At 39.2% G+C, this 23,562-nt stretch overlaps 1 protein-coding gene across 7 annotated transcripts in view; it reads right to left on the bottom strand.

The window, feature by feature from the left end:
- The window catches only part of HAPLN1 (hyaluronan and proteoglycan link protein 1), a 66,368-nt gene that overhangs the window by 36,385 nt on the left and 6,421 nt on the right, over positions 1 to 23,562 (bottom strand). For 6 of the 7 annotated variants that reach the window (XM_030968867.1, XM_030968863.1, XM_030968865.1 and 3 more), the window contains one exon: positions 132 to 257. In XM_030968867.1, the coding sequence (XP_030824727.1) occupies positions 132 to 231 (100 nt within the window). In that variant the 5' untranslated portion in view covers positions 232 to 257. Of the gene's footprint in view, positions 1 to 131; positions 258 to 1,574; positions 1,701 to 23,562 lie in introns of those variants that run through there. The other variant, XM_030968869.1, reaches the window with a different exon arrangement.

Here is a 23,562-nt window from a genome sequence, read left to right as displayed (position 1 = left end):
TACAAGTACTTAAAAAACACTGTGACAGCATAAATATTTTTTAAAAAAAGTAAATTAAGGATCATTAAACACATTATTCTGTGTCCTTCAGCAATATGAAGATATTGGTATTTTCTCACTTATTTCCTTACCTTGAATGTGAACAATTCTTTCATGCTCCAGACTTGAGTTGCCAGGGTGAGGTTCAGCCCCACAGGCAGAGATCAGCACCAGGAAAAGTAGAGTCTTCATCTTTACAGCCAAAAGAATCTTCTTCACTGTAAGGGCATCATACACAAAGAGGATTATGAATTTTGGGAAACCTTTTACAGGGTTGCACTGCTCAACTTGTTAGAGCAGCAATCTTATGAGGGTTTTTAAATTTTTTTTAATGTATTGAACGCACTCAGCTGGCAGAAGTTACAACAGCTGCTAATTTTTTTGGCATGAATATTGGACCACTTTATCGTGGACTTTAACTAAGTGAAACTACAAATCCATATTTAACTCTGCCTATGCAGGAATGCAACAAGAAAAAAAAAAAGTGTACAGACCAATATTGCTAAGCCAAACTCCTTGCAAGACCACACATAAGCAGTACCTGTGCTTCAAAAGAGGTTCTGGTGTACTTTTGATTTTCCAGACCTACTCTATTTCTGGTCTGCAAATGCAATTAAAACAATCAAAGCTCTATCACTGTATCTCTATCCACTGCATGATGCAATCTGCTGGTGACAGGTTCTCAAGATTGAAACAATCTTCTTGTAGGTTTTGGCATTTCAATCAAGTCTTCAGCTTAGCTTAACAGTCAGGGTGGCAAATCTGCTCGAGTTAAGCAGCAAAGATGACAAAACATTTATTAGGCTGACTAAGGAAGATAAATTTTACTTCAGATCCACTTACCATTAAAAAACAAACAAACAAACAAACAAAAAACCCTGAACACACAATGAAATGTTTGAAACCGTGCACAAAGTAGGTTAGAGTTGAAAATGCTACCACTGCAGCTGCCCTGATTGATTTTTCATTCATTTCCACCCAAAATGCTGACGCACTGGCTGAGTGTGCCAGGTAGGGTCTCTGCAGTCAGCAGAGCCCAGCGCTGCAGGGAAAATCTCTGCCAGCCTCTGAGAAGTAATTAGGCAAATGAGGACCTGAAATAGAAGAGGAGGCATAAAGTACAAGAGGGTTTTGTGTGGTTTTTTGGGCTGCTGTTGTGTTTTATGGCTGTAGTTTTTGTGAATCTGACTCCTTGAAATAAAAGGTAGCTGTTTTCCAACTTTGCCTTTAAAGAGAGTAGGATTCCTCCTTCCCATAACAAATATGTGATTTTTTTTTCTCAAATGCACAGAGATAATTCTTTCCTCCTTTTTTTTTCCCCATCAGAGCTAGAAACACACAAAATTTGCAGAATACTCAGTCAAAACCAGGGTCTAGGTGTGAGTCCTAAAAGCAGTCCCCTACCGCCAGACAGACACAAAGCCTGAAGTGCTTCAAGTCCAGATCTAAACGCTGTAACCTGAACCAACCTCTGCTGCAGACTGGAAAAAAAAAAATTGCCATTTTTCCATATCAGAACATGCACGTTTACTTGCCTGCCCTTCCATTTCTTCACAGCCAGCTTGGGGTGGGGAGCTCAAAACCAACTCAGCATCCCTTAATCCTTCCTGTGGAGTGCCTAGAGGTGGAGGACAAGTGCTGGCTGCACTCTCTTTCCCAGGTGGTCCAGGCTCAGTGACTCCAGCCTCGGCCACTCCCTCTTTCCTGGAAAGCCTGGATGGAGGGTGGTGACCTCCATCTGGGACAGCAAGGACAGATGTGGCTCCCTCTAGAGCACATCAGCCCCAGCCTGGGCTCAGGGAGGGTCACTCCAGGGCACCTGGGTGCTCCTTCTGAATGCCTTAAGATTCAAGCATTTATATTTATCAAATCCTGTGCTGAATTAGTGGATAACTCTAAGCTCCATATATAGTGTTAGTTGCTGTCTTCACATATTGGTCAGACAAAATCCCTCTGGGCCTGAAGTTCAAGGACAGCCTCAGTCTCCAAAAGTAAAAACAAAAGTGGGTTTGGGGGGAACAAACTGGGGATAAATTACTTCATTACCTGAAGCTGGAATTGGAGGATTAACCCCTGAAATGCAAATGGACCAAACTTGATTGTGTGAAAAATAATTGTGTAAAAAACTCGGGTCCATTGTCCATCTTGGGTGTAGCCTCTGGGAGGCTTCTGACAGCCCAAGATGCACCTTTTGAAGGCCTTTAATAAACACCCGCTTTATTTTCTTAATTTTGTCCAGCCTCTGTTCCAGGCAGCCACTCCAAGGCCTCACTCCTGCAGGGTGTGACACTGCCCTGCCCTGTCCCTCACAAACCCCACACCGTGTGTTCCCTCTCAGACTCCAAAATCCTGTAAGTTTGGGATCTGGGGTGTTTTGTTGTTTTTTTTTTTTTTTTTTTCTTTTTGGCTGTTGGCTAACATCTGACAATTCTTTTTTATTAATGATTTTTATTGATTTAGACGTGGCCTGTTTAACAAAAGAGCTTTGGTTGGGAAGGCAAGGCCTGTGGGAGTATTCCAGCTTGGAGGCAAAACCTCTGGGCCCTGTGAGTGAGGAGAAGCCCACAGGGGCTCTGCAGATCAGCTCATTTTGACTTCTAGCCACAAATCTGCCCTTTTCTGTGACAAAAAAAACAATCACAGGGATTTTCTTGGGGACAGCAACCCCCTCTATTCCAAGCACTGTGTGCACAGGCCCTGCTGAGGAGTGAGGAATATTTCACCTCCTGGTAAAATGGATGGAGAGCTCCACATGTGCCTCCCTTTCCTTCCCTGCTGATGGGAAAAACTCCTCTATGCAGCACCATCTGGTGCTGATTTCCAGAGCAAATAATTCCAGGATGAAGGATACACCTTTTGGGGATATTTGCCTGGTACATCCAGGCAGGTATGATCTGATTTTGGAGTGTTTATGTGATAGCATCACACAGGCAGGGTGACAGGCCGGCCAGTGCTGACCCGGAATTCTGTTTTTCCTTTCCCTCAGTGTCCAGCTGACCAATCCCACATGTCACAGACATGGCTAAACATTACCACACAGGTTTTTTTTTTTGGGGGGGGGGGGGATTTACCCAATTTGGTGGCATTTTTAGATTTGTTAAAAGGCAGAGACTGTGAGGAGTGACCTGGTACCTCTCTCCTCCTGGGATTCCCCACGATGGGAGTGGGGGCACTGAGCCAAGGCAACGTTACCAGGCCAAGAATCTGACCCCTGGTGCTTTGTAGGTTATCCAAAAAGGCAATTAGCCAGAGGAATTCACATCCTCAGCCTCTAGCCAAAGCAATAGAAGTCAGACTCCATTTCTGCAGCAGCCTGGGAGGACCTCAGGGGAGACATGATAGGTGTGGATGTTTTCATATTAAAATTAATAAAGTCTTGGCTGGGACTGGGTGATTTTTTTTTTTTTTTTTTTTTTTGGTAAGGAATGGTAAAGATTAGTCATACTCAAGAAATTCACGCTGGTTTCAATTACTGCAGGTTATGAATCTGCTATCTCCCCATACAGGCACACAAAGGAGCTGGGAAGGAGTTTTAAAGGGAGAACCTCAAGGTTCAGGGAAGTGCTCAAGGTCACTCAGTGTTTAAATTCTCCAGAATGGCTAATGCTCAGATACATTTTTAAGTTCTGACATTAATCACCATTTTTCAATACTTACGTAGACTTAATTAATCTACTACTGGCATAGCTAAAAGGCTGTAAAGCACCCATTTTTGTATTTTAACACAATAATCTGAGAGTTTACAGAATGCTTTCAAGCAGTTTGGCTGCTTTAGTGACAAGCATCTCTCTGAAGGGCAGAGCACTGAAAAGCAGCATTACCCACCAATGTCTGTTTTGAATAGAGGAACATATTTCTTATTTCCTTTTGCAACTGCTGTCTAGCTGCAGAATGTGCAAACATCCACTGTGTCAGGACAAGGGCCACCTACCTCAATATTCTCTCTCTGGCAGTAGTTAAAAGCCTTTAAAGTGGAAAGATTTTTTTGTTAACAGGAGTTAATTTTTGTCTTGTGTGAAGAGGTGATGATGTCTTATATCAAATGCTTGTTTCCCTGCGTTGCAAGACCTGTGGAAGCCTGAAGAGAAAATGGCACAGGAGAAACCCAAACTCCTTGGGCAGAAACAGGAGGCTTCCTAATGAAACTTTCTGCCTTTCCGTGGAGTATTCTAAATTTAGTAAAATTAGGCTCAGCAACTAAAGGAATCAGTAGCACCTAAACCAGGGAACAGAATACATAAAATCAGTCTTGATAATTTGGGGATGAAATAACCCCCAAATCTGTTATTATTCACACAAACCTACTGTATAATATAAACCTTTATAGAGTCCTCTTTGTGGAGCTCAGATCCACCTGGGACCTGGTGTTAAACAGAGAGAAATATCTATTTAACAGAACAAAATATGCGCATTTACAGGGAGATGGTGCCAGCAGCAGTAATGAAGGGTCTCCCATCTTTAGGCACTTCTGGTGGGTGATAGAATAAGAAGAGGACCAGTCCGGGCAATACTCACACACTCACTTCAGCAGCTTTTCTTAAAACTGGTGACTTGGAGCAGAACACTTCAATCCAGCTGATTAAACAGATTTCCTGCTCAGTCCCAAGGCTGCTAAAGATCAAATCTTATCTGTGTGTGTAAGCCCCTGGGCTTCGGCAGCTGGGTCAAACCACGAGAATGGAATTCAGCTCCAGATTGTGGGCACTTGAGCTGTTTTGTCTGTGCACAAAATGTTTACATCCCGCTCAGACCATTGTCACAGTCAGTTTGTAGCTGGTCAGCGTGGTCAGTGGAAGGGAGGTGTGTGTCTGACTGACCTAGGATGCCTTTTGTCCATTCATTTTGTTGGGTTTTTTTTTTTTTTTTAATAAACTCCATCTCCTCCAGAAACCTTCCATTCTCCAAAGGCAAAAGTAAAACTTTCATTTCCAGCTACAGACTTGAGACCTCAGTCCCCCAAATCTGATGAAAATCCACTTCTTGCCATGGCTACCCTTACAACGCCTGCTCTGGATTCTGCTTCTCACTCATTTTGCTAAGATAATTTTTCTCCTTACAAAAGTCCCCCAGAGTGATGGAATCAAGGACAGACTCAGCAGAATGATCCCCAAATTGCTAAATTTTTCTTGCAAAATAAAATTTGCTGGTGCCACGGTGAAACAGAAAGAGCAATTTGGTGGCATGGGAATGACAATATTTACATCCTCTATTAGGATGACTTAAAGGTCGCATTCCAAGGCCTCCTCCTCCCTTGGTACTTCAGTTTTTAAGGCAATTTTTGTGGGATCTGGGGCCATCTGAGGTGGCAGACAGTGGCTGTCTGGAGAACAGGTTGTGCTCGTGGCTCTCCAGCCCTGGGCAGAGCAGCTCAGTGCAAAAAAGCAGCAGGACACCCCAAGCACGTCTGGAATCCTCTGCAGCCCAGCAATTTCCCAGGAGGAATGCTGATAAATGGCTGGCAGGGAGAAAGAAAATGGCCTTTACGTGCCTTTGAAGGGCTGCCTTGCACCAGGTATGGAATTTATTCCAGAATTTATTCCAGAAACACAAGGTAAAGGCACTTCTGTCATTACTTGTAGGGTAGATGTAGAAAATTTGGTGCTCTAGGTTTTAAATACAATCAGGGATAAAGCAAATGTGCTTTAGGATCTAACCTGGAAGGAATAGTGTTCACTCAGTGACTCCATTGGTTTTATTTCTTGAGTTTTCTTGGAGTTTTTCTCTCTTTTTTTTTTTTGTTTTGGTTTTTTTTTTTTTTTTGTTTTGTTTGTTTGTTTGTTTGTTTGTTTTTTCTTGTGTTTTTTTTTTTTTGTTTGGTTTTGTTTTGGTTTTTAAAATTTTATCAATAATGCTCTGAATAAACATATTTTTAGTTCAGGAATTTCGATTTTTTTTTGCTTTCTGTATGGCAGTGGGATGTTCTTCGATAACACAGAAAGGCAAATTTTCTTTTCGTGTTAAAAATTGGACATATATTTTTTGCAGTCCCTTCCTTTAGAGGAAGATTTTTCTTCAATCTCCATTTATCAGTGGTCTTCAAACAAATTGAGAGCTGTCTTTTTCCAGACAGATTGTGTTTGTATTCTGACACTGTCTTCAGCAAAAAGCTCTTTTTTAGCACACAAGCATGGAGGTCAGTGAGAGTCAGTAGAAAACTTGATCTGTCCCCCTCAATTTTTTTGCCTTTTGGTCATATTTACAAAACTGGCTTTTCCTCAGGGCTTTTCTTCTCCCCAGACCCTGTAAAATTACCCACACAGTTCCTCAAGTTGATTTCTTGGTGGTAGGAATATTTCCCACTGCCCTGCAAGGAATTGGGAATTTCTGCCAGGGTTTTGGGTGTTTCTGGTTCTGCCTGTTCTTTCCTGCATGCTTGGATTTCTACAGGGTCATAAATGTTTTAATTTTCTAGTGCTCTATCCCCCTGCCAAAGGCGAACATAAGCTGGGTGCCTGTCTTTAGACAATTTAAGAAAACCTCATCTATCACATAACATTAGGCAGTTTCTTACAAACTGTTCTTTTAATTTCTTTACAATATGATCATATTATTAACAATAATATTATTATTATGTTATCATTATAATTGCTGTCTTTGTGAGCTTGAACTGCCTTTCTGTACCTAAACCAGTTATGCCAGATTTCATGCTTTAAACTGAATAATTAGTCCAGTCCACCCACCTTTTCTAATTGGTCAGACAGAATTTTAAGGTTTTTGTGTGCAGTGAAAAGGCAAATAATTTACTCAAAGTCCATTCAGGCTGGTGGACAGTTGGAAATTTAATTAATTAGTGTTAGTTCCCACTATCAATTTTCAGGTTACTGGGCACCACAGCAGCACCACCCTCTAGATTCTGCCAGGCACAGCACCCAGGATGACAAGAAATGTTTTTTTTTCTAAATTGTAGTCCCATTGAATAGTTTTTTGTGGTGGGTGGTTGCTCATCCCTCCCACAACCCATGTCATGTCTCCCCCCAGAGACCTCCTGGCCACTGAAATTATGATGGGGCCTTGAGCCAGACCTAAAAGATGAATCTGCACAATCTAAACCTGCTCCAGTTCCCACCAAAAATATGTAAATCCTTGGTGGAAAAAGTGTTATTGCACGTGCAAAAGAAAATTAGCCTCAAAAACCAACAAGCCCCACTCCCCCCAGAAAAGGACAGAGAAAAGTTTATTTTCTGGAACATGGCACAAATTAATTGGTTCAAAAGCAGACAGGTAAACCACCAAGTGACACTCTGTGTATAAATTCTGTGTCTGTGTTCAAGGTCACTCGGTGTTAAATTCTGTGTTTAAATTCACTGCAGGCTGCTGGTTTCCAAACCCATCTCTGACCATCACTTCCAATTTACTCCCAGATTTTTTGCTTGGGAAATATTGTAAAAGTCATAGGAATGGTAAGGAACTGTCCATGCAATGATATTAATCTGAGATCTGCAAATGGGCCAGGTGATCTCTGCTCCCTTCAGCAGCATCTCCTTCCTGACCCACATTGTATGTGGTGGAGTCTCCATTCTTTCTCCCCCAGCCAAGCTGGCTGTACCAGAAATATAAAAATTGAAATTTAAAACATTAACAGTGCCTTCACACCCTTCAAGGATGCCACTCTGTGAGAGAACAGATGCACTGCCAGACTTTCTGAGCAGGGGCTGGTGCCAGCCTGCTGCAAGGAATTACAGGCAGTAAAATATTTTTGTCATGGGTCCTGGTGCAGAGCATAAAACAGGACTCCTTGTCCAGCCAGCCATGAGAACTCACTCCTGTCCTCCCTCTTTGCATTTTTTTTTGTCTTGTGGCCTGAGAACTGCACTGTCTGCACTCTCAATGTCATTGAGAAAGACTTTAAGAAGCCACTCACTTTCATGAAGAAATAATACCAATGGTACAATACCCTGCATGTTTTCACATTGAAAATTTGAAAATATTTCTATGTTGCCAATGCAAGTCCCAGCAGAATCACTGCTTCTGAGAAGGAAAACACTTTAACTTCACAACAGAACTGTTTTGATCAAACATCTGCAAATGAACTTGAGTTTTCTTTGGGTGTTTGGTGGTGGGGAATTGGCTGGGGGTGCAGCCAGATCAAAGCCATGTGGGGATCACTTGTGAAAGCACAACTCTTCCAGCAATTTCCATAATTGAATTAATCTGCAGTTGATGGCAAAACATACTTTCTACTGAGATCAGTGGCTTTGCAGACGGGGGAGGTCTCGGGGTCAGGCCATGGGTTCAGGTTTTGGGGGGACATGAGTTCAACCCTTCGCGGGGCGAAGGTGGAAGGAGGATTAATTTTCTTTCCTAAACTCCCTTTTGGTGGCACCATGATGATCTTTTTTGTTGCTTAAAAATCATGGAAATTATTTTTTGAATATTTTTTAAATATTTTTAGGGTTAGAAGGAGCAGCAACATGGCTGCAATGACACTTTATCAGCACCTAGAACAGATTTGGGGTTTTTCATGAGCCCGCCACTAAAAAAACCCAAATATTTCCACATGCTGAGGCCCTGTGTGATAGCTGACCATGTGTTTACACACAGGAGAACATTCAGATGTCCACTTGTGCCATTTCCCTCCCTTCCCTGCTTTTCTTAAGTATCTTTTCATTGCAGTATCTTATGCCTGAGAACACTGGAAAAACACATGAGTCATATGCTTGTTTAGTTAAAGTCTTGTTAGCTAAATTCAGTTGAAAACAAATAATAAACAATTTTAAGACTGTGGATGTGTGTAAGAAAATATTTCCAGATAAAGACAAGCCTTTCAAAGTTTTAAAGTAAACAGTGTCACCTCAGTATTATGCATACACCTTTTTTTTTTTTTTTTTTTTGGGGTTTGATTTACAAAAGAATCAACAATAGTAAGAAAACACCAAATTCAAGCTATCTGAAAATCACTTTTTGTTTTGGGTCCAGACATGCGTGCATGACTCATTTATTTGAAAGGAAAAAGAAAAAAAGTTCTTTACTGGTTTACAGCAATGATAACAGAGATTTACACAGCCATCCTTGGTCAGTCAGATGTGAGAAAGATGACAGAAATTAATATTTTTTCAAATGTCCAGACTCTCTGTATCTGCAGTTGCAGATGCTGACATGAAAGACAGCAGTTCTGCATTTTGAACTAAATAAGCCAACAGCAGAACTAGAAAGAAATGGGAAAAGGATTTACTGAGCTCCAGAGGAAAGGACAATAATTTGAAAACTGATGCTGCAAACTGACAGTGCTGCAGAAATACCTCTGTGAGGGAATTTAATAATAAATAAACAAATATATTGCTCACAACACGTGAACAGCCAGTGGAGAAAAGCTTCACCAGAGGCAGATAGCACCAGAAAAGTTCTGATAAGGTGAAAAGGTGTCGAGATAAGGACTTGAAAAGGAAAGCATCAGAACATTGCTGGTGACTCAGCATCAGGCATTATCACTTGGGATAGAGGAGGAAGAGACTGGGTTTAAGGAGGCAAAGAATTTTAAAAATAATGGGTGATTTTAGCTGTGCTAAACCTCAGAACTTTTCCACAGAGGAGTCCAGGGGAGGGAACCAGCAATGTGGCACCAGAATTAGTGGGTGGGTGGCTGCCTGGCCTCCAGAGGTGCTGAAAAAGAAGATTTTTGGCAACAGGGAGGAGCATCAAAGAGCTGGAGTGGCCACTGGGTTTCAGCACCACCTTGTCAACCTCTCCTCCCTCTCCCAGCCACTGGCAGCTCCCTCAGGCAGAATTCCCAAGCTCCTGGTCCCTGGGATGGGGATGGAGTGCCTTAAAACTGGACAAGGCAAAGGTTTATGGCTGCAACCAGAGGAAAGGAAAACCCATTTATAAAAAGAGGCCAAAAGAGCTCGACTTGGTTACTCTGGCAAAACACACCTCAGTAAAGTTATAATTACTCTCTATAAATATATCACAGATCAAATGCCTGAGAAGCTAAAGGATATTTCAGCTAAGACCTGGGAACAGAACTGGTGGGGCCATAAATGAGTTTAAGCTGGAAATGATATCATTTTTAGCTGTAGGAAAACTTCACAGCCTTCATAAAGACATTTTTAGGGTGGAGGAAAGAAACACAGCTAGTTTTAGATCACATTTTGCCTGGTCTATGAGAAACTGTCTTGGATGAAGGGGAATGTGGATAGGAGAGGACCAGGTTATGACACAGGGGATCCCTTTTTTTTTTTGTTCCTGTATGCCTGATTTTTGGCAAAAACCTCAATATAAATAGGACAATTGATTCCTAATTCAGGCAGTACTCTTTTCCTTCCCCCTCATGGCAGGTCCAAGCTCTCCTGGCTGATGCTCCTAATGACAGAATCCAACCCATTCAGATGGAATAGCTTCCTATTGATCCTACAAACCTGCTCCCAGTAACTCTCAGCACTGCCAGCAAAGCACCTTTCTCATCTCTGGGCTTCTCTCACGGTGCCTGACTCCAATAATGTCCTAAGTGGACTCTCTGCTTTAAACAGCAGCAGCAGATCTGTTCCCCCTGATAAGGACCATTAAATATCTGCAAATGAAATGGAGGCACTTGTGGCTGGCTTAAATGGCTTGGCTGCTGAAGTGCTTGGTCATGCAGGAGGTTTCTGCCTGCCTGCTGCAGTGGTTACCTGCAAAATGTGAATTTTCCACCCTTGTATCTCAGGGATGTGGCAGAAAGAAAGGGAAAATGGCAGCTCTGTTTCCACTCTGGATGTCTAGGAGTGGTTCAGGGTATTAAGTTGTGAAAATAAAGATAATTTCAGCGCATGCTTGTAAATCAAAGGTGTAACATGAAGAGAAAAAAGCAGGGACTCCCCTGAACAAACCACCCTGATTCAAAATGGAATATTGGAAATAATGGAAAACCACAATGGTCGGAGGAAATGTGAGAAAATACAAAGCAGAGGATTAACTGGACAATTTGCAACTGCTTGATAAAATCATGATGCAGAACATATCATGGCAAATAAAAACCTCTGAAGCTGTGTAAGCATAAAGGCTTGCAGAGCAGGCAGTTCAGTGCACCTTGTACAATTACAAAAGTGCATCATATTTTAGGTTCATTCAGATGTAGGAAGGCATGACTGAAGAGTCTGTGCCTAGGTGACCCATTCTGAAGAGAAAAGTGACTTATATTTGGAGAAATAATGAGTAGAAGTCCAGAAACAGGAGAGAATTATGTTTAGCATACACAGAGTTTGAGAGAGCCAAAGTCCCAGGACAGGGTTTAATTTGTGGAGCTGTGACATGAAACAGAAGACATTAAAAAAAAACATTGATGTAATTGGTAAATGGACTGGCTTGAGACTTATTTTTGTCTGCCAGCAATATCTGCTGGCTTGTGGTCAGTCCTGAAGATAAAGTAAACCTGTGCAGATTTCAGTAAAAAAACTCAAAAGCAAGCCAAACCAAAACTTTAACCCAAGAGCAGGTTCTCTTGACAATCTCTGAACTGGGAAACTCAATTAACAAGGAAATTGTATTGATTTTGTTTAAGCCAGATGAGGTTATATGCTTGCTTAGTCAACAAGAATACCCGCGTTAGCAGGCTGAAAGCGAGTTGTGTTTCAAAGATTAAATTAATGGCAAATGAATAGGATTCACTTACTTCTTTTTTTTTTTTTTTTTTTTTTTTTTTTTGCAGGTTCCTCCAAACTTAGTTAATTACAGGGATCAGCAGTTCTGCAATAATCCAGAATAAACCCCAGGCTTTTGTCTGGGCTTTCATGTCCTCAGGACTATGCAGGCTCTTTTTCAGCCTCACAGACATTATTCCAGGTGCCCCAAAAGCACCTGCCAGGGCTTTTGAACACCTCAAATCCACATCCTCACGCTCCTGAGGAAGGGATTGTCACACTCAGGAGGGTGACATCCCTACAACAGACAGGGATCTCTCACAGAGATACACAGGATAGAAGGTCTGCACTCATCCTATCTATTTTTTTTTTTTTTAATTCTATCCTTAAACAATTACAGGGGATCACTGGTCACAGAGCAAGGATGACTTTAGCCTTGATGCATTATAGACATTCTCTGTTTTTATTTATTTTTTTTCTTTCAGTTACCAAAGCTTCACTGAGCTTTTACACCAAACACCTGCACCAGACACAAGGAGAAAATTTCCATTGTAAGTTCCACTGACTGCAAACAGGGCTGTTAAAAACTGTGGCCTGGGGTGAAGAACCCAAAAGCAGTAGGAACAGTGCATCTCCAAAACTGCCTGCCAGGAGAATCCCTGCCCCAAAGTGCTGCTTTTGGGAAAAGGATTGGTTTTGTTTTGGTTTTATTTTGATGTGCTTATGGCAGGGATTGTAGCCCCAAAGGAAAGAGGGGAGAGCAGGAGGATCTGCTGAGGATTTCCCTGAGAAGCTGATATTTCTGCTCATTTCCTCCCAGATTCTCCACAGTAATGGGAAAATTGTCATTTTTCTCCACACCCCATGCAGCATCCCCTGCCTCAGGTATTTGTCAGACCATGAGGGATCCGTGCACCATCAAAGCTTAAAATTCCCTTACTGCTTTTAGAAGTTAGAGTTGTGATTTTCCGCCAGGACCATAAATTACCAAATAAATCACCTTGAGGTACTGGCTCCTGCTTAGGCCAGCTTTCATCTCAGTGACACACATAAATTCCCCAAGCTACAAAAAGTGCACGTGCGGCACGGGACCCCTGTTCCAGGATCTCTCACTTACCAGAAGCTTAAATTTTGTGGGGTCAGCTCAGCTTCATTTCAGGGCAAAGGCTCAGGTTCCCTGACATCCAAAAGTCAGGTTTTGCACTCTAAATGCTGTTCTCCAGGGTTTTTAAAGAGTCAAATAGCAGGGGTTAAAAAAAATAAGAAACCCAAATGCCCAAACCTATCCTGGGCAGGCCTAAATAAACCAAGCCCAGCCCAGCTCCACCTCCCAGCCTGAGGGCTGCCTGACAGAACTGGGAGCTGTGCTAATCCCTAATTAAGTTTAATCTACACTAGAGAGGGTTTGTTGGTTTAGCTGGATGGGTAGGGAGAGGCTGACAGGTTAGTCCTGCTGTAGAGGGGGAAAAAACCCTCCAAGAGCATAATTGATAGCAGTTGAATTAGTAGTCATTCTTTCTTCAGAGCAGATAATAACATATATGGATGGTTCAGGAGTGAAAAAGAGAGGGAAATTATTTTACTATTTTATTTATTTATATATTTATATTTACTGTATTATATAATTATATTTATTATCAGGTTATATTATTATTCATATTATAGTTATATATAAATATAAATATATTATATTACAATATATATACATTATATTATATTATATTATATTATATTATATTATATTATATTATATTATATTATATTATATTATATTATATTATATTATATTACATTATATTATATTATATTATATTATATTATATTATATTATATTATATTATATTATATTATATTATATTATATTATATTATATTATATTATATTATATTACATTATATTACATTATATTAATTTCTAAAATATATTAATATATAATATATTAATTTATTATAACATAATAATATACAAGATTTTATTATTATATTTAAACATAATAAAATAATTAGATTTATTTTCTATTATTATATGAATCATTATTGGTTTTTATTATTAGTATAACATGTTAATATATGTTATATTATATATTATACTATTACATGCAAAATATATAATAATATAACACATTAATATATTATAATATAATAATATATAAAATTTACTATAATATTTTAACTTCTTCTTCTTCTTCTTCTTCTTCTTCTTCTTCTTCTTCTTCTTCTTATTACTCCATCATTAATAATACCTGTCAATTGTAGACTACTAATTAGCAAAATGAATGCTAATTGTAGAAAACATGTTTATCTTATATTACACATGTGTGGATGGCCATCCCAGCTTGGCTTGCTGATAACACCCTGATAAAGAAAGATACGTTTTTGACTGACATGACTGCACCAGTGAAAGCTGGTTAGAATAACCAGTGCTCAGGAATTTGTTCTTCCTCTCTCTGGAGGGAAGTTGCCCAACATGAAAACTGCAATAAAAATAAATTTCCCTCTGTTTTTCACTCTTGAGGCATCAATATATGTTGTTATCTGCTCTGGAGAAAGAATGACTGCTCATGCAGCTACTGTGGGTCCCAGGCAGAAAGTGAACATTTATTTATAAACTTATTTATAAACTTTATATCTATTAACCTCCTGTTCTCTGGGACTGGAACCTGGGCTTGAGCAGACCCCAGGTGCAACCTCCATGCCCACCCCTCCTTCAAAACCTGGCTGATGGTTAATCCGTTCCTGAAGTGGGTTATTCACATGGAACAGCCACTTCAACATTCTCACAGGAGCTGCATATCCAAGGGGAGAATATCTGCTCGTGTCAGGGGCCACAGCTGTTAATACAGCAAAAAGTAGCAAAGAAAACGTCACTGACAACAGAAGATTAGAAAATAGGATTCCATTAGCTGATACATTAAGGGAATAATGGAAAATATTCCTGAATTTTGGTCATTTTGAGGAAATGGATACTCTTTAAAAAGCAGTTTCCTAGCATAAAAATGAGATCATCTGAGAGGAATAAATACAGTTGATGAGCTTTTTAATGGTCTAGTCTCACTGGAAAGGCTGTAGACAGTAGAAATCTCTTCCCCCCCAAAAAATAAGGTCGTTGCTCTAATTAGATCTGACACAGACATGAGAAAATGCATTTAAACCCTGCATTCAGTGGAGATAAATTTCTCACCTCCAACGTGCCACTAGAAGATTACACCAGATAGAAATAATGCCTTTGAGCCCTGCTGTTTTAATCTCAGATTCATACAACTCATCTTTTGAGATGCAGCCACGGGTGTGTTTTATGCAAGGGACCATTTCCCTGGCGCTTCCAGGCTAACTTGAGGCATTTGGCTTTGATCTTTGCTGGTGCCAGGCTGGGACAATCCCTGCCTTGAGGTACCAGAGGCATTCCAGGTTCAGGGAGTCACAGAGTCCCAGATAGGGAAAATCGATTACAGAAATGCGACACCTTCCCTGCCATGGGAAGGGGACAGCAATTTTGGCAACAAAAAAAGAAAAGGTTTTTTTGTTTTTGTTTTTTTTAACTACAAGAATGTGGGTGAGGAGCTGGAGGGGAGAGGAGAAAAACAAATTCTGGGCATCTGATTGGGACCTCAGTTCTCATTGTGGAGTGAGAGCAAAAGCCCAAATCAGAGGAACTGGGGATGTGCTGTGGCTCCTTCCCTCACAGTTTTTGTCTGAGGTACTGGGTGACCTTTATTTCAAAGGCTCTAAAATCAGATGCTATTTAAAAACCCAGAGATTCCCCTCATTATTACTATAAAAGGACTGGCACACATATTTTATGAAGGATTTCACGTTGGTCATCAGAAAAGGAAGGAAAAAAAGAGAAAAGCTTTTGATGCTAGTCTTCCACTCCAAGCACCTCTGTTTAAATGTCTCAAATTAGATTTTGTTGGGAAAAAAAGGCACTGGCACACTCATAACCTGACATACTTTCCATTATAAACTCATTTCTACTATAAACTCTGAACATAAAAGCTATAAATAGCACCTCCACTACAACTCAGATTTTCCCTATGCGCTCTGAATTCAGAAACAATATTTGGACTTCAGCTGATTTCTTTCTTTATAATTCTATATAAATAAATTCTAGCACTTATTTATTATTTATTTATTTATTTAAAAAACAAAAAAATTTTGTAAGAATCTATTTTCTGTCTTGTTCTTCTGGGGATAAGATTTGTTTTCAGCTCAGGGAGGGACACAGAGCAGTTCCCTGCTCTTCCATGGCAGAGCAAGCAGAAAATCCCAGGAAAGAAAAAAATAAATCCAGGACCATGGCCCAGGATCCAACCTCTCCCTGCTCACTTCAAACTTCTGCAGCTGTGAAGCACCTATAATTTCTTAATTATTTTTAATTTCAGCCAAAATGATTTTTTTTAACCTCTCCTCAGGTCTCCTTGCCTTCATGAGAAGTTGTAAATATTTTGCACTGTCCTCCCACCTGTGTGCTCCCCTCCTTTCAAAGGGACATTCAAAGCTGGAAAAGATTCTCAAAACTCTCCTTTCTTGTGCTTGGATGTTAAGGATACAAGAGAATAAGATCTAATAACCTGGCATCCACCAGGACATCTACAAATTGTTCCTCTAGATGTCCTAAGACACCTGGGATAATGCTGAAACCTGAAAAAAACCATGAAAACCTGAAAAAATTCTCAAACCAAATCTGTATGAAAAACAAATCTGCCAAAAAAACACACAGAGGAAAAAAATTAAAAACAACAAAAAACCCCCAAACTAATGAAAATATTTTGGAAGTATGCAAAGTTATTTGAGACTTCTGGGTTTTAATATTTTAAATATTTTAATATTTTAAGGATAAAGCTGTCAAGGCCCAGTTTTCCTTTTGCTGGCCATCAGAAAGGAAAGGAGAAGTAACTTAATTTTGTAGCACTGGCAAAACAGTGCAGTGGGTGCTGCCAAAGATAAATATTGTTTAGTTTTCAGCAGGCAAAATGAGAGGTTAAGCAACACTGTCTATGGTTCCTGGTCACTGGAGCAAAGATATTAACTTCACAAGAGTCATCCACAGCTGCAAATTCAAGAAACACCTTCAGCAGTTGCAAGGTAGATGGGGGGAATATCCTCACTTGGAAATGTTTTCTGGCCCAAGTGTTCCTTGCTGGGCTTTTCCTTGAATATATAAATGTGTATTTATGGTTCTCTGCATTGTGGGTTTGTACAGGAAAAAAAAAAAATCACAAGATTTCTGTTTGATTTGTAGCTGCTGAAGGTGTTCAGAACACCAGGTTTAATTTTAAATAAATAACTATATTTATATTTATATTTATATTTATATTTATATTTATATTTATATTTATATTTATATTTATATTTATATTTATATTTATATTATAGGTATATTATAGGTATATTTATTTCTATAGTTATCCATTATAGTTATATTTATATACAAATTTATATTTATATACAATTTTATATTTATATACATTTATATATATTTATATATGTATATAAATCAGAATCTATATAAATCTATATAAATCTATAAATCTATAAATCTATAAATCTAAATCTAAATATAAATATAAATATAAATATAAATATAAATATAAATATAAATATAAATATAAATATATATATATATATATATATATAATTTTAACTTTGAGTCCACTTAGACTACTTGATGCTGGCTGCCATCTCTCTTTTGGCATTTAAGATGCAGGAATGAATGAAAAGCAATTTGCAAGAGCCTCATATTATGTTCATGGTTCTGAAGGAATCCTCCTGAGGATGAGCTACGGCAAGGTTGCTGGAGGACACTGCAATACTCTGCCATTTCTCAGACAGTCCCACAGCTCCTATTTGTTTTAAAGCCTGAAAATATAATGTCAGAAGTGTAGCAATTTGCTGTTTAAATGCAACATAATTAATGCCTTCATGGGGAATATCTTTTCCAAGCTGTATGTCAAAGTTCACATTGGCTTTCCTGAATCACCAAGGCCAGAAATGTGCCAAAATCCCACGTGCCAAAATCTGGAAAACCCCAAATTATCTAAAATCTGTAGCATCTCCTCCTGCAATAAATAAAAGTGATTTTTACTTCGTGATATCTTTTATCAAGCACATACCCACAGAAAAATCAGCAGAGCAAGGGGCCAGCACATGAAATAATTTTACCTGCTTTGAATAAAAAGTACTTAAAATCCTTCAGATGATGCCTACAGATCTATAAATCAATAATTTCAGAGGCTATCCATACTTTTAACAGGAAAATGAAGTCAGAAAATCAAACGAAATATTATTGGCCTCTGAGTCAATGAGTCAGAAGACATTAGCACACATAGCCCTCACTGTAATTACTCCAGATTTTTCAGGCTGCTGTATTAACCTTTAGAAAAGTAAATAGTGGAAAGCTGCACGACTGTCTTCAACAAAGCTGGAGCCAGAACTGCCTTTTTTGTCTTCTGCAGAAAGAACAATAACCTCATTGCTCAAGGCGTTTTGACCAGCTTTTTATTTTCCTTTGACTCATGCAGAAATTTATTTATCTTGGTAAAGTAAGTGCACAGCATTCACATACATCTTCAGCAAAGTGAATAAGGCGGGTTTTCCTTGCATTCAAAAAGATGCACTGATTTCCATATATAATTTCTATTATTAGATGCATTTTTTTAAGTTTTAATTTTGTTCACTAAAATATGTCATTTATAAGGGGCAATCTTCATGAATTTTAGGTAGGTTTTCTCTTTGTTTCCACACCTTCCCTGTATAATCTGTATTTTTTCCTGGAAGCTAGTTGGAAAGTTGAATTTATTTTTTTTCCCCCTAGATGATTCCCAGTACTCTCAGGCAGCCTAGATCCTTTTATTTCACTCCCATTCACTTTCACTGCAGTCTGCAACACTCAGACATCTCTCCTGAATTTGGAGTAATGCCTATTTGAAGATGGTAGCCCAAAACTCCATTTTCTAAAGGAATTGCTGCTTTGGGCTCAGGGGCTCAGCATCTCACCAAAGCTCACAAACCACGAGTTTGAAATAAAAAAAAAAGTGAGTTTATATAAAAAAAGAGTGATGTGGTACCAAGTGAGCAGAGATTGATGACAGAGATGCACTTCCCATGCAGCTCCTCTGGATGCCTCCCTGATAATCCCTCCCAAAGCCATTGGAGGTGGCCAGGACCAGACTGGCTTGCAGGAAGAGGATGGGACAAGGGGCAATGCCGTGAGAAATAAACATTTCCCTGGGATGAAAGGCAAAACTGGCCTTGCTTGACCCAGCTGGCTGCACAGACACATTTCACACGTGCCAGATAAACTGCTGAGGCTGCCTGCAGGAATATCTGTGTCCCCACACCATCCCTGTGAGCAGGGGAAGTTTTATCATCTCATTTTGGTAGGTGGAGAGATGGAGAACTAAGAGCCTCCAACTTATTCAAAGTCACAGAAGGATTTAGGTCTGAGCAGGGGACTGAAGCAATGCTCCACCAGCAACAGTAAAATATCCATACAGGAAAGTGTCCTAACTACTCAGCAACCCTCTCTCTCCTATTAAAAGCAATACATAGTTAAAAGGCAACAGTTAATATTGGTTTTTCAGGTGCCTGGATCTCAAAATGATGCTGTGCCATGTTGTCTGCTGGCACAGCAAGTTCTTTCCTTGGAAAAGGGAGGAGTTAGGATGGCAATAATGATCCCTGGAAATCCTCTGTGGGCTCTCCATTATGCATTGAAATGTTGTTCTGAGTGGCAGTGGGATATTATTATTATTATTATTATTATTATTATTATTATTATTATTATTATTATTATTATTATCATCATCATCATCATCATCATCATCATCATCATCACTGTTTTTAATGAAGGGATGAGACTACAGTCGGGTTAAAAATTATTTATTTCTCAGATAAATATCAGTTTTAATGGCTGTGAGATTTAAGAGAGCGAGTAGCTGGCTATAGCTTAAAGTGGTCATAAATCCTTCGTTACAGTATTTGACTTTTTAAGCTAATGGACAGTTGCTACAAAGTTTGTTTTGCTTTTCTAACTTATCAATTTTTCTTAATTCTACTGCAATGTGTCTACTTTTATCCAATGGGCTACTATGTATTATTACAGGTACACACAAATGCCTCTATTATAACATCTAAACTCTTAGCTTACTCTGTATAATTGCATTACTGCACTATAAAAACTTTCACCATCTTACCTAATACAGTTTTTTACTGAAGGCATAATCTTACTTACAACTATAGAAACATAAGTTTATGATTTCTCTGCTTAATTTCTGTGTCCTTTTATTTTTACATCAATCCAAGCTTCTCCCAAGGCTGCACATCAAACTCTCCTGTGTCTGTGGAAGTTCCCATCTTTCCATTTCCCACAAGATTTCAGCAGCAAAGTGCTGGGATTCAGCTTCTCAGTAAAGCTGCCTGAGTTGCAATCACCCCAGAATTCCTGCAGGAATGATAAAACTGCATTGGAGGGATGCAGCAGGGATTTATTCACAATTCTGTGCACCTCTGGCTGTCCTCTCTGTGGTTTCATTTCAGGAAAAGGGAAGCAAAGGCCAGCACTACAGCCTGCTGCTGGCTCATCCCTCACTGTCTCAGCAGAGCATTCCCTGGAATTTATCCCAGGTGATTTTGGGATGAGATACAGCACCCCAGGAGGCTCTCCCAGCACTGAATCAAGCACCCACAGCTCCCTGAGCCTGTCTGGAGAAGATGATCATCTCAGGGCTGGAGAATTGCGCTAAAGGTCAAAGTCAGGAGCAATTAAGGGCTGGGTGACGGGAAATGGAGGACTCTGAAAATGAGCCCTGTGTTTTCTGCATTCTGTCCTGCCTTTTTTCCTTCCTTACTTTCAGTTAAACACAGTTCTGATAAGACTTTTAAACTACCATGCACAGAAGAGCTGAGCTTCCCCCTCACACCCCTCTGTTCTTGTTGGATGAAAAAGCAATATAAGGATTTTGATACATTTAGCTTTCCCCCCACTATTTTTACCTTCCTTTTTCCTTGAAAGGCTCTAGAAAACACAGCTAGCTAAACTGGACCTTTGGCCTCATTTTGTAATATCTTCTCCTTTTTTTATTCTTCATTCTCCCCAGTTTACTCCTGCAGTTCATATATTTGGGCTTTCCATTGCAAGCACAAAGGCCAGAAGACTTTTCCTACTGGGAGTCAGGGCTCTTATCTGATATTATGGCTTCAAAACTGATGACTTAATAAAACAAACCCACAAAATGTTATGAGAATTTTTTTTAATATTTTCTAGGCCACCTGCCATATTTAAGCTTCCATGGCAGAGGAGCATGAACCAAATTTTTCTTGAGATAAACCCACTTGTATTTCCTGTGTGTTCTGCTGTCCTTACTAAAGTCTGGGAAGAGTTTATGTACCTGCAGAGAATCAGAATTGCCTTTTTCGTGGCAGTATTTATGAGAATAAAAAGAGAATAAAAAGTTATGTCTCTTGACTGGAAGAGCATTTAATTTGTCCTTTTGCTCATTTTTTATCTGCACATTTTAACTGAAACTGCAAATATTTAGTTGCAAAAGGAGTATCCTTCTTCTTGTTTTCCTCCAGATAACAAACTTCCATCTATAAATTTCCCTGATAATGGGGGTGTGAATCCATGGGCAAAAGAGCCATTCCTCATAGGTGGCACAAACAGAAAGCCAAAATAGATAGAGCTTTAGGGAATATTCAAGCCAGACACAAAACAAAAGAAAACAAAAAAAACCCACAAAACAAAAAACCCAAAGAAACAACAAAAAAAAAAAAATCCACAAAGAAAAAGAAAAAAAAGGTCAAATTGCCTGTTTGGTGTAGAAGAAACTCCACCTCCCTCTCTTTAGGTATTTTTCAGGGTGAGCTCTTGCCCTCCACCATGTGGCCACCATCTTTATACTTAAAATCATAAGATTTTGTTTTATTTTATGTGGTAAACTTGATACAAATGTAAAGTTGCTACATATATATACATACATACATACATACATATATATATATGGATATGGATATGTATATATACATGTATAATATATATACATACATATATATATATATGTATACACACACACACAGAGATTTATATATATATATATATATATAAAAAAGCATTAAACTTGTCAATCATCATTCTATTCCATAATTCTGAAGTTATAATAATGAAGAGTTGATGAATATCATTGTGTGTGGAAGGAGGTCATTGTCTGGCCTGGTTATTTTGCACACTGCTTTGCACACTGCAAAGTCACAGGAACAAATACAGATTTACAGGAAGCCGTAATCAGCTGGAAATAAAGCCACATTTCCCCAGCACCATGTCAGGGAAAGGCTGAAGTCCAAAAAAAAAAATTGCAATAATTCAGTAGCAGAGATCAACCAGTGTTCCTCAGATAAAACAAAAGAATCTCTATCAATCACCAGATGCAGCCGAAATAAGTCACTCCTGAAATATGGCTTGACAGAATCTGTGTCTCCTGATCTGGAAATAAATGTCTGTGCTTTCTCTTGACACTTAGAGAGTTTTCCCTAAGTGTGGCAGTTTAACTTTTTATAGGCAACCATTATTCCTTGGAAAAGTCCTATTTATGGGACATTATCTCATAATTCTCTGCATAATTTGCTGCCTGATAGGTCTTGAAAAGGAGTAAATCTGAAATTTCTATCAGCTTGGTATGCAAAATGGATCACTCTGCACAGTAACATTCACAAGTGAGGATGCCTCTTCTGTCTCAGATGTGCAGAATGTGATTGAAAATAAGTAATCTTTAAGTTTTGAGTGCCCAAATGAGTTTTGAAGCGAGATTGGGGTGAACTGTTCCTGCAGAGATCTTGAATTTGAATTACTTTGTTTAAGAACAGTTATGATTTGGGCCGCAAAGTGTGAACTGTCATTTTCCTCTTCAGATTTTGTTAAATATTTTACTGCTTTTTTAGGTGCCAAAGTATCTTTGTAGGTCGTTCTATTGGTGCCTCAGTCTACCCCATTTTGTTTTGTGAAAACATTATTTTCTTTTTTTTAAAAATTTATTTTATTTCTCCAGTCAGGCAAAACCATTTAAAGAAAAAAAAAAAAAAAAAACTTAAAAGGAAATAAAAAATCAGTCTCTTCCCGCTTTGCATATTTCTAGAAACCTTTGCATATTTTCTATTCCCTTTTCCAAGGAATAGAAAATGAAAAATCTTGGAGGGCACCAATGCTGACTAGCCCTGGCAAAACCCCATTTGAAACGTGCCTCTATTGTCACAGTGAGCCATTTATTTCCTAACCACTTTTGAAAACATGTCACACTAGTTTTGCCAAGAAAACATCTCCCCAGCTCCCGCATGAAGATGTTAAACTTGCCACTGCTGTTCTTCCGTCCTGCTGGGGAAATGCCCTGCTGGGCTGGAAAGCTTTTCTTTTTGTCTGGTTTGATCAGAGCAGAGCTCACATTAAAATGCAGATGGAGCCAGCTATGGGGGTTGCTTTGGCAAGAAAAAATTTAAAAAAATAAAAGCAATATCTGCATGTTTTTCTTGGCCTGCTCGTGGGGAGAAAACAGATGAAATGCCTGGAAACTGGGAGCAACAACCCAAGAATTGTCTATATTTTCTACATCAGCAACAACAGCTGAATTAGTGGTCTCCTTATCTGCTTTTTCAGCTGGGCAAAATCTAGAAAATCTTTAGGAGATCAACATCTTTGCTGTTTTTTCTTGGATCTTGGCTCACAGAGATGGCCACCAAGTCCCCACAGCACAGCAAAGTGACACAGGATGATAAATGTGACCAGGCACAGGCTGCACCGAGCACAGACACTGCATTTACACAGCTCCCAGAATGACTTAACTTGGAGAAGAACTTCAGGACCACCAAGTTTATTTACTTGTGAATGGGTTCTAATGAAACCAGAAAAGGAATAAATACAGCAACGGCTGGAAAAACCCAATCCAACCCAAAAGATCTCTCTGCCTGCCTGATGTGCTGAT

Source organism: Camarhynchus parvulus, chromosome Z (assembly GCF_901933205.1).
Source record: "Camarhynchus parvulus chromosome Z, STF_HiC, whole genome shotgun sequence".
NCBI classification, from domain to species: domain Eukaryota; kingdom Metazoa; phylum Chordata; class Aves; order Passeriformes; family Thraupidae; genus Camarhynchus; species Camarhynchus parvulus.
Note: the sequence above shows the minus strand (reverse complement) of the source record. Positions and strands in the feature narration are given on the sequence as shown.